General features: G+C 37.8%; 1 protein-coding gene across 1 annotated transcript; it reads left to right on the forward strand.

Moving 5' to 3' along the window:
* The first annotated feature begins 886 nt into the window (after positions 1 to 886).
* LOC104075767 (MAP7 domain-containing protein 2-like) lies at positions 887 to 10220 on the forward strand. Its single transcript, XM_009576385.1, has 5 exons — positions 887 to 1161; positions 1348 to 1462; positions 2396 to 2494; positions 8806 to 8930; positions 10020 to 10220. Exons 2-5 carry the CDS (start codon positions 1363 to 1365, stop codon positions 10218 to 10220), a joined length of 525 nt encoding a protein of 174 aa, XP_009574680.1. The 5' UTR covers positions 887 to 1161; positions 1348 to 1362.
* The last annotated feature ends 1972 nt before the right edge of the window (positions 10221 to 12192 follow it).

Here is a 12192-nt window from a genome sequence, read left to right on the forward strand (position 1 = left end):
TAATCTGGCCGAGAGATGCAGGAGAGGTTTTCTGCGTAGTTGATCTGAGCTACCAAAAGATATTGGAGACAGAGCAGGGAATTGATAGAAATTAAAGGGGATATGATGTAATCACAGAAGCCTGCAGGATCAAGAGTTTGAAGTGGACAGAGTAGGAGTGTCATACTAGACCAGAAGGACATAGCAAAGGTAGTAAGTAACAGGACCAAAAATACTAATAGGATCAAAGGGCTAAAAAACATCGGGGCAGGAGTTGGAGGCAGCAAGAGTAGACCCATCTTTCACAGTAGGGGTTGGGCTGGTGAGGATGAAGATGTTGCCAGATGTGAATGAGGTACTGAGAGGAGGAAAGGAAGAGGGTGGTAGGTGATGAAACGGTGGGTGGGGAAGAACCAGGTTTTATCTGCTTGAAAGGAGAAAAAGAAAAGGTGCAGAGATCATTGCCACAACAATAAACCACCGAGAAACTTAGCAGAGGGAGGAGGTGGGAACAAAACTGAGTGGAGGTCTTTGAATGACAGTTAGAATGTGGTGGAGAGGGAATAAGGTGACTATACGTAGCTGTAAGTTAAAGGTAGAGCAGGATTTGGGGAGCGAAAGAAATCTCCTTCATGTTCTTCCCCGTCTGAAAATACTAACTCATCAAGCCATGGAGAAGAACGTGGGGGTGGAGAGAAAAAAATATAAATCCCAGAACAGCACAATCTGGGCATGCACTAAAAAAACACACAGAGGAAAAAAAAATCAGAAGCTCTTAAATGCCTAGACTGTAAAGAACATAGTGGAAGAAAGAAGGGAGTTTTAATTCAGACAGTGCATACATTTCTTCTGTTGCTTAGTCTGAATAATTTGGGCATCCTGCAAAGTATAACCTACTTTGGGTTTGAAGTGATCATTTATCTGCGTGGCTAGGAGGAGCCACTGGCATTGCAGCAATTTAGCTGTGCTCAGAAAGGGTTGGAAAAAAAAAATCCTGAGGTCTGCATAGGCAAGAAGGAGTTAATGCTTGTCGAGCATTATTCTTATACAAATTAAGTCCAGAGCACAGCAGCAGCCTCACCAGCAGGAGCAGATGCTAGGCAGTGATGCAACCTGTGTTATTTACTTAGGCCTCTGTAGTGACCTTACTGGCTTGCAGACAAAGGATACACATATCTGGAGGTAGGTAGCATGCTGATACCTTTTTTATTCAGTCCTTTTTCTTTTATTGCGAACAAGCTCCTGAAATCATCTTGCATGGAGCAACAGGGGAACTGTGTATTTTTAGCATGGTTTCAGAAGGAGGAAAAAAAAGCCTCCAAAGAACTGATTCAGATTTGGTTTCTGGTTTTGTACCAATATAATCAGGAACGTTTAGAAGCCATGATGCGTCGGTCCCTTGAACGCAGCCAGCAGCTGGAACAGAAGCAGAAGCGATGGTCGTGGGGAGGAGCACTGGCTGCAGGCTCAGGAGGGAGAGATGGTAAGTGAAACAGGCTGCCTGCATTGCAGATCTTGAAGTGCAAAATGCATGAGGTTGTGGAGATAGTAAGGATGATGCATTTTATAGTTAGGGTGGTACTGTAGGGGCTACCGCCTTGGGGCGTGAATAAATGCTTTGTAATTGCTTGCCAGGCTTCCTCTCTCTAATACCTTCTGGGGAGGAAGGTCACTCCTGACTTTAGGAATGCAGATCATTTTAATAGAGTAACCTGAATCTGTTTGGAGGATGCTAAATGCTAAAATTAAAATTTATGCGCTCTCTCTCCCTTACTCTCTTTCCCCGCATTGTCTTCCCACGCACACAGTTAGCAAATTTAATGTTCACCAAAGGACTGAGTGCTGTCTGAGCCTTGCAAAAGATGATCTGGTTTTGTTTGGTACTTCTGAAAACCTGATGGGAATTTCTAGATGACTATGCAGCATGTGCAGTTTTAAATAGTTTGGGGTTTTCTTCCCCCCCATAGTTTTTGTTGCTGCTCTTTTTGATTTGGCTTCAGAACAAATTCCTTTTATTACATAATCAGTCATGTACTGCTTTTATGTTTCAAAAATATACATGTTTTCTGTTTTAAATCATACAATTTATTTAAGTTTGTCAGGTTTGAATAAACTGATGTTATGGGGAAAAATATCCATGTTCGGGTGATAATGAAATATGACAGTTACTCTTTTTTAAACTGTGTGTAAATATACTTAACTCTAAAAAGGCAAACTCTGTTTCACGTCTTAGTTTTCACGGTATGCCATCAAAAAAGCCAGAAAATTAAATATATATGATAATAAAAGAACTCTTTTATACTTTGAGAGAGAAACCAGTTAGTCTTTGTAATGCAGTTTATGCTGAATTCCAGCTCCCCCAACTTACTCAGTAATTTCTTTCACCTCTTTTTGCTCTGATTTCTCTGCTGTGTAGGTGAATCAGAAAATACCCCACCCCCTGTTCTAGGTTTAGCTGCCAACACCCTTCCTCCAGACCCTGTGACCTCTACTGCTCCTGCTGATTCCTTCAATGGTATTTCAGAGAATCACAGTACCATCATGTCTCGTTTATAACTGTTCTAATCACTGTAATCCATCCACTGATCTTGTCCTTCCTAACCACTGTTTTCTTATTATTTCAGTCTGGTAGTCTATGGCATTACCCTTAACGATGTGGACCAAATGTCTTTTTAATTTCCTTTTGATTTTGCCATGGTGGAGCGGTGCATGCCTCGCATTCCAGCACAGTAGAGGCATTTCATGGTTTTCTCACTAACTGTAGACTTCTACCGCTCAGATTCTCATCTCTGTTAATTCTGTGGGTGCTCTCTGTTTGTATGTGTGTGTAAATATAATTACATGTATATTTGACAGTTCTAGTGGATGTGCAAGTGGTGTTGAAAAAAAATTTCAGTTGCACAGTAAGAGAAAATGTGTTATGGAGACCATGTTTCATCAAAGCAGTCCTCTCTTCCCATCTCAAGGGCCTTTTTCTGCAATATTTTACAAACAAGCAAAGTTGGTATAAACAGCCATACAGAATGCTGTATTTTCAGCCTCCTGAAGTGGATTTTGGCCAAGCTGCCATTTGTAACAAACTCAAGTAGTTGACTTTGTTTGGGCAATCACGTTTTGTTTTCTTTTGTATTGTTCAGTTATCTTTTTTTTTTAATTATTATTATAAAAGGACTTAATTTTTTTATTATAAAAGGACTGTGAAGTAGATGAGTGCTCCAAAATTAAGAATGGATTGCATATAGGATTTCCAATTTTGATTGCAGATGTACTTGGCATTTTGAAGACGCAACGCAGCCTGTTTTAAGAACTAGGTTCCTTCTCTGTCTCCAGAAGAGGAGCTAGGCTTGAATATTACTCCTGCAAAATGCACAGTAAATGTCCTGCCCATGCTCTCACAGAACTCTTATTTCTGTGCAAACAGATTCAAATTTTTGTACTAATTATTGTTCACGTACAGAAAGATTTGGATATGCAGCTGATGTTTCGTAGCATACCAGCATTGTACCTGCTTTCTTAAAAATGCGAATGTAGAGAATTGTATTGTTTACTGTAGTAGATGGAGGCAAATGTTGCAGTGAGGCAACGTTTCAATGGATGTAATAGGGAATGCAGTAACTTAAGGGCTGCAGAATTAGGGCCACATATATGTTTTTAGCTGAAAGTATTTTTGTTTTTGAAAGAAAGAAAATTCAAATTTAAGGGACAAAGCATCTATACTTTTAGCTTCTGAGCATCATGCAGTGATTGTCGTAGAGTAGTACACAGCAGTAATAAGTGAATAACATTTTTCTGTCATTCTGTTGAATAAATGGCAAGGTTGGAAATAGGTATTTGCTCAAACAGACTTTGTCAAACAGTATTTTGGAAGAAATAACAGAAACAAAAATGAAAGCACTTGAGGTAGTACCAAAAAGCTTTTTTTTTTAAAAAAAAAAAAAATTGTCAAGCACAAAAAGCTAAAGCCAAATAGCTGGTGCCAGATCAGTCATTAAAACCGTTCTCATTGTGCAAATGCACAAATGTTGATTATTTCATTTTTGTGTTAGAATAATAACCTGAGGTCTATCCCCACTCTTCCAGACTGAAAGTAGAGGGGAGGGGGAATGGAGGGAAGGAGTTCAGAGTTGTCGTATGTGCAGTTCATTTTCTTTAGGTAACTTTCTGCTTGTGCTGGTATTGAATATCTTGTATCAGAATGGCTTCACTCATTCAGACCTGATATACTGCCACAGGCAAATAATTACATAAAACATAGGCTACTGTAAAACTGAGATGTTGAATTCACAAGCAGAAAAGTTGCATCCCAAAGCATGTCTTATAAAATGCTGCCAGCAGTCGGAAAGAGCTTATCTCATGCCTTATTCAGGGCTATGATCAGTGGCAAGGGCCAGGAGTACAAACGTGAGGTTAATTTTGGGAGTTTATCAACACTGTGATGTGAATACAAATATCTTTAATGCATCTCTCTGCAGCATGTGACAAACTTTCAGCTTCTACAATGAATCTGCCAAAGCAAATGGAATCGCCAATCAGTAAGCGCCTCTCCTCCTCCACAGCGGCAATAACACATTCCCCCGACAGAGGCAAGTGAATATGCTGGTCTCCTATCAGCATAGACTCTCCTTCTGCTTAAAGCACTTCTTGTCCATATAGCTATATAACTCGCTTATGTCTATTATTCAAAAGAACCCAAACATTTGGGGGGTTGTAAGTTAATACAATAAAATAGTGCTGCAGCCTGTCCCAAGACTTTGCTGCTATGCTGGAGATCCTAGGCTAGCAACAAACGCTGTGGGGTTTTTTTACTGATTCTTTTTCAATTTTTGATACTCCAGCAAACAGTGTTGTAAGTACATGCTGTGGCTGCAGCAATTTCCCGTAAGTGTACAGCTTGTGATCTTTTAGCCAAATAATGAAAAACAAGCAAGCCAAACACGTGGCTCAACAATAGACATGGGTTGTACAGTGGGCAGAAGTACGTCCCATTAAGCACCTGGGAGACTTCAATCTGGTGACCAGAGTTGTAGAGCCCTTTAATTTGATTTGAAACCCTGATCCATCAGAGGCTCAGCAAAAGATGATCATCTTGCGGGATTAGTGGTTATTAAACACTACACAAAGGACTGAAGGATTTACCCCACCGTGAACTCTTTGGATTTTTCTTCTTTGGATTTTGTTTTTGTGTCTTTCTTCCTTTTTCCCCCTCTTTTTTTTAAATTCTAATGAGAAAAAAAAATTGACTAAAATAAGTGACAATGAAGGCTTATTTCTAGAATGAAAAGAAGGTAAATTTACTTTCATTTCTGAATTGCTTAATGAAAACTCATCAATAGCTTTGAGGTTATTATGATAGATGGCTATATATGTATGCATGTAATAGGAACATCTATAAATATCTTTCTTATATAGTTGATGCTTATATTTATGGAGTAGGAAGGAATGCAGGCATGTTGTATAAATAAGACTTATATAATGCGGTGAGACTGCAAATTTTAAATGCAGTCCCAGTATGGTTGGCACATTAGTGAGTAGCTGCGCTGTTATACCAAATGTTTCGCCTTTTCTGCTGGGGAAAAAGGCAAACCTTTTTCATGCTGAGTCATGAAAGCAACCATTTTGCAGAATGGAACATACCTCTGTGTAAGAACAAAATGCAACACAGTCTTAACCTTACTTAACCTTACTATATTTATTGTACAGGTGGGAAAATAAATTAAAATTATGGAGAAACTAGAAACCTTTTTTTCAGAGGGAATGAAAATTATCATTAAATATTTTAAATCTCAAACACTTTGAGATTTTTTTCATTTCATTTAATCATTTCATCATTTTGTTTCAGTTATTTTAATGTAACATTGTTTTATTTCTTTGCATTTTAAATTTTATTTTATTTGCTCCCATCCTTCAGCTCACCGCATGCATCTTAGCCCAATGGAAAACTTTATTGTTTCTCGACTGCTGACTCCCACACAGTCATCTTTAGCCAGAAGCAGAAGTACATTAATGCTTTCTGAGCAGTACAGTAATCCAGGTAAAAATGTGAATTACTCTCTTTGAAACCGTTAAGGTATGGTTTTGGTTGCATTTGAGTAGCTGCTGAAAGAAATTGAGTACTATGAACCAAATGACAGTTTATGTGATAGCATAAAATCAACGATGAACTAAGTTGTTCATGATAGCAGTGTATTTAAAAGCTTGAAAAAACATCATCTTATCTGTCTTGTTCCGAGTATCTTTTTAAAAAGAACATAATTTAAAAAAAAGAAAAAACAAACAACAAAAAATTGAATTAACAAAATCACTAAAACCTGAGCCAATGGAAGACTGAATATATTCATTTAAGAAACAATTTTTTAGACCAATGTGTGACCCCTCTCAGAGGCTTTATTTGATATATTAATGTAATCCCCTTTCATACCCAAATAGTATGTAGAACAAAAATCCCAGTGCACCATTTGAGCCTTAATTATTTTTACTAGGGTTCCAGTTCTTTGCTGTTAAATTACTTTTTGCCTTTAACTGAATGACTGTATGTGTATTTTTATATATATGTGTGTGTGTGTGTGTGTGTGTGTATACCCCCACAAAGTGATACTCACTTAGAGGAAAAAACAGAGACACTGATAGGAAGGTGTCAGTTCCAGAAATTTTGATCTTCAAGAAACTAAAAATTAGGGATGATAGTTACTGTTCCTATCTGTAAAAAGCAGTCTAATAAAACCCTTATTTTGCAGACATCTACAAAACTAATGTTTCCAGTCCTGCTAATGCTTAGACAAGTGCCTGACTTCCAGAGTAGTTCCTACTTATAAATCTATACCTGGTCATAGTGTTTGCTGAAACAAGGACAGAAGTTCAACAGCTGTTTTTACTTTTATTAAAAACAAAAAAACCCCACCCCAAATGCCACCCCCAAATGCCTGTCTGCAAAAGAAACATTATTTTCAGGATAAAACTAGTTAGGTGGTAAAAGACTAATCATCTTTACGATCGGTATTTTCATATACCATGGTTGAAATAGGCTCAGGTCCTGCATCTGTTCAGGGATCGACTACTGCTAAGAGTGAACAAAAGCCAACTCGAAATTAGATCAGTGTATTCTGCTTAAAATTTTGAGGTGAATTGCTGGGGCCGCCTACAGATGTTGTTTTCCGTGTTGTATTTGATACTGAAGAAATCAATAGGGACTTTCTTCCCCACTCATTTTGTTTGTAAACTCCCAGCTTTATCTCTCTCTTCATCACAGGATCTTTAAAGTAGCACACTGGCATGTCTGACAAGGGTACAATTTGGCCTGCAAACTGCTTTTTCCCTGAGCTGAAACAGGAGTGCTGGTTCTGGGAACAGCTCTCTGAACCAGCATCCTCTTGCCATTTCCTCGCAAGGCAATCGGGCTGTAGCACAGGTTGCAAACAGCATCAGTACTCAGAGTGGCCATTGACGGTTTTGTCAGTAATTGCCAGTAAAAGCGTTGAGGGAGATCTCCCATTTGTCGTGTACTTCTCTCCGTAGAAGTAGCTTCCTGAACAGGGAAGAGGGCTCTTCCTTTTCAAGAGCTCATACTGTGCCTCATGTCATTATGTTTGTGTCAAAGTTGCTCTGCTCCTGCATTTTCTGTAAGCTTAGAAATGAGGAGTCTCAATTTAAGACACTTTCTCTAGGGCAGTGCATTATCAATGTCACTCTGAGTGAAGATATTCAGGCAAACACTTGTTATTGGACACATATAATTCAATTTTTTTTACAGTTGAAATAAAAATACTTAAGCAGCATTTAAGTTTCTGAACAGTTTTCTTAATATTCAGTGAACTTTTGCCAACTTGCTGGAAAGTCAGTCAAAGAATACACAGGTCCAGTTAAACTTAAGCATACAAAAGGTTTCATAAGAAATTTTATAGGACTGCCCACAATAAAAAAATACTGGAAATGTGAATTCCTTTACATTTGAGCATAATTACTGCTTTTCCAAAGTCAACATCCTTCTTGGCTTCAGTTGAATAAGGTTGGAAACATGCTGTCACATAGTTACAGTTAGTGTCTGTCTTATTAATAAAGCATATACTCTGTTGATTGTCCTATATGTATGTGAAAGTTTCATCCCAGAAGGCAATATGAACAAAAACAGGACTAAAATATCCTATTTTTAAAAAATCCTGTTCATATTGCAAATAAAGAAAAAATACCCAGAAAGAGTTGTCCTGTAAGCTGTAATGCATGTGTCTCAAACTGATGTCTACCACAAATAACAATAACTGAAATACCTGCAGCAGTATTTAGTTTGGGTTTGGGTTTGGTGGTTTTTTTTTGTTTGTTTGTTTTTAAATTAAAGTAATATTTTGAAAAGCAGTTAGGTATTTAGGAGCCTTTGCCATGTTTAGGCTTTAAAAAAAAAAATAAATTCCCTACTCTTCTGTCACCTTTCCTGTTTTGCAGTATTTGTTCACAAGTGACCCAACTACAATTGTTTGATTACTCTTTTTATCATATGCAAAGGAAGCTGGACTTCTCAGAAGAAAAAAGAATCACAGTCATAGTCAGGTGATTCAAAAGGCATATGAGTAAGAGAGCAATATTTTAGATAATTAAAAAAAAAAAAATCCTATAAATTTCAGTTGAGGCATTTTTAGTAAACATGGGACCATGCTGAATGTGTTATATAATGTGATCTTTTGAAACACTTTTAAAAAAACCTTGAAAACTACCTTCGATCGTTATAACATAAAAGTATGCTGTTTTCTCCTCTCCTTTACTTCCTCTGTCTGTGCTCTCTTTTGCTCTTGTTATTGTACTATAACTCTTTAGTATTCCATATCTGTCCTCGTGTAGCACCAGCTAGTCCGCTTAAATCTCCCTACAAGCCTTCCCCCACCCGAAGCGCCGACAGAAAGAAGGCAACTTCACCCTCCACTTCTGATGCTGTGAAAGGGGCGGCTGCCGCTGAAGCTACTCAGGTGGGTTTGCAAAGGTTTTGATTTCATTTCTGGGCAAACTGATGTGGCTTCTGGTTATCAGCTTTCCCTTTACATTTATAAAAATAAAGTGCTACCCCTGTTGTAAGAAACAGCAGTAAGAAAGAGTAAGCCTTGCATGCATCTGTTGCTTTTCTGCTCCCGTTTAGCAGCATTTTAGTATCTTCCTCCTCCTGGGAATCAATGTTGAGTGCTGGTATTTGGAACAGCAACACCTTTATTTTCAGGGAACTGAGATTTCTGGCACTGGTGTAAGTTTCTGGACTTGCCTGTAACTTCTGGGAATGGAGATGATGACAAATAGGCTCTCTCTACTGGGTATGACTATCCAGTCTTGCTGGTTAACTAACAAGCTTCACATATTTCGGAAGCTTGCCAAGTGTATTGACAATGCCTCTGTTTTATATCAATTGCTTAACTCTTTCTGTGGACATTTTTAATGCTGTTTGCTTAAAAGGTGCATTATTGACCCACTGTAGTTTCCAGAAAAGCAAAGGCAAGTCATTCACCTTCACTGAGTCTACACAACGTAAGGCATGTTTTAAAAAATTTATGCTAGGGCTGTAAAATTCACATAAGGTCCTGTGTCTTGTAATAGTTAATAGTAGGGGGATTCACGCCATCTAAATTAGATGCAAGTGAGAGGACCAAAGCTGGGAGCTGAAGATTTGTGTAGTGTCTTTTCTTGGGCATGATTTACAGTTTACATCCAGCAGCATTGCTGCGAGATGCCTGGGTGAAGTACTGACCGTGTCTTGAGAGGCGTTGCAGGAACATGTAGATGATTTTGGAAACTGCACCCAGTGCCACCGCCCCTCCCAAGATCTCCTGGAGAGGCTCTGATGTGATGTTTCTTACCTGCAACTTGTATACTATGTCCATGCAAGACATGATTGTGGTTTTTTATGTCTATGTAAAATAAAAAACTACGCATCTCAGTTGTGAGCTGGTGTTTATCTTAAATGTATGTTACACAAATCTGTTTATATGACATCTTGTTAATAAAACTATCAAATGTATTTTTGATGTGTTGATCCTAATTATGGAAACCAAAATGGACTGTGTTTCTAGACTGAGAAGATAAAGAAAGAGAAGCGACCCGCAACACCTGGTTCATCATCTGGTATGGGATCTCCTCTAAGAAGGTCCGATTCTCCTGCTGCCATGTCCAGAAGGTCTGCATCACCTGCGACACCTAAGTATGCCTTTCTTACTAGTGGTCTAATATGCTGTGAGCTTCTTGTAACCTATAAAGGAGACATAGATTCTTGAGGAACTTCCTTTGAAGTGTTGTGTAAAATCTAGTTAATTTTAGTTATACATACACACATATACAGATGGAGAGAGAAACAGAGAGATGTAGATAAACAGATATAATATATGTAAAATTGTGTTAGTGGTCACTAGAGACACTTCTCTGTCTTCTCTCAGTCTTTTGAAATCATCATGGTACATTTCATAATTCATGTGAAATTTTATTTAAAATTTATTTTTAAACATGCTTTTGTTTTATTTGGTTTTGAAGAAACTCTGCCTAATGTGAAGAAATGCACAGAATATGAATACTAACTAGAAATTCCAGCATTTAAAATATGCATTTCCTATTGCTGGCATGACCATCTGGTTCCATAAATATACTTAACTATGTGTCATCTAAACCATCAGTTTTAATCTTTGCTTATTTGCACACCTCTGTGGGTTTGTTGCTTTTTGTTGGTTTTTTTTTTTTTTGCATGCAGAGTTGTGGACCTAAAGCATATCTGGGCTTACTAGCAATTGAGTTGCTTTTCTCACTTGTCTTTTGCAGACATTCAAAACTGTAGTCTGTGTACCACAGCTTGCAACTCATGAGTCTAAGCAAATGTGTCTTCAGCTTTCTTAGAACAGGATATTAAGTCTGGCTTAAATGCAGAAGTATGCTAAAGTAGTCATGGTCTACAGTAGTTGTCTGATTTTTTTGTTTTGTTTTGTTCTTCCCTAGACCCTCTTCATGGGTCCCACTTCTGTCTTGAAAATTATCTCCTTTTGTCTGATTCTACTTATTTATTTATTTATCTGAACCTGGCCATATTCTGAACCAGTCTTGATGATCCCCTTTCTGATAAATTTCTTCTGCTTCAAAAACTAGCTGGTGTTCCTTTTCTGTTTCAGCTCTGAGTGCATAGCAGTTTAATGGAGGATGATTTTGTGTGTGAATCTGGTGCTAGACAAAATACAGGAGATCATCTGACTCTGGGCGTTCTTTCTGTTTTAGACATCCCCTTATATGCAGCTGGGAAATTGGAATTTTTGGTTCATATTACAGGGCTACAAATTCTGAAACTTTCATATTATATGTATATAATGTCATCAGATTCTGAACTATGTAAATTTTGTGAAGAATGGAATGATATGAAGTGTTAATGGCAATCAGCTTTTTTCATTGCAGTTTTGAGCAGATCATTGTCTAGTGGCACTCCAAAACATACAGAGGAAAGTTTGAGCTATAAAAATGTGTATTATTCTGTAAGTACTGATATTCTCTGTTCAGAATGCATCTTTCAGTTCACTCAGCCAGTATAAAAGACATACCAAGAGACATATTTAGTTAAGCAAAATGATTCGTGGGAAATAGATTGCTGAGAGTGAAGCACTTCTTGATGGGCAGGCATTGAAAAGGTTGGTATAGTGCATCATAGAGACATCTGGGGAAAAAAAGAAAAAGATTTTGTGAAACAGGTGTTTAGTGCTTAATGAAAAAAATATGCCCTGTCTTAATTTGTAGCACTAATTTCCGTAAAAGGTTAGGCAAAGATGGAGGTTTTTTTCCCAGGGGTGCTAATTATGAGAACCTTTTTATAGTAAAATGTTTTCGTGTCTATAAGGAATATAAACTGCTGGTTGTGGAGGAAGAAGCAGATGTTGTAGGGAGGAATTAAGCAGCATACTGGTGGGTTTCTCTGTGATTGTGAGACACAGTAGTTATCCTTTTTTCTTTTTTCCTCCCCCTCTTCCTCAAGAGAATCTGATTCTGACCACTGCTAGAAATGTATTACTGAGCATTTAATCTTAACATGGCCCAATTAGAACACCCTCCTTGACCTTATGAGAGATACAGTGAATAGAGTTTAAATCCATGTTTCTTACTGATTGCAGAATGACAGTTCTGCTTCAGCACTCTTGAAACTTCCCCTCAGAAATTTAAAATAAAATAAAAAAAGGTGTCTTGATCACCAATATTCTATTATTATATAAAGATATTTAT

The sequence above is a fragment of the Fulmarus glacialis genome, unplaced genomic scaffold, assembly GCF_000690835.1.
Source record: "Fulmarus glacialis isolate BGI_N327 unplaced genomic scaffold, ASM69083v1 scaffold42584, whole genome shotgun sequence".
Classification (NCBI taxonomy): Eukaryota; Metazoa; Chordata; class Aves; order Procellariiformes; family Procellariidae; genus Fulmarus; species Fulmarus glacialis.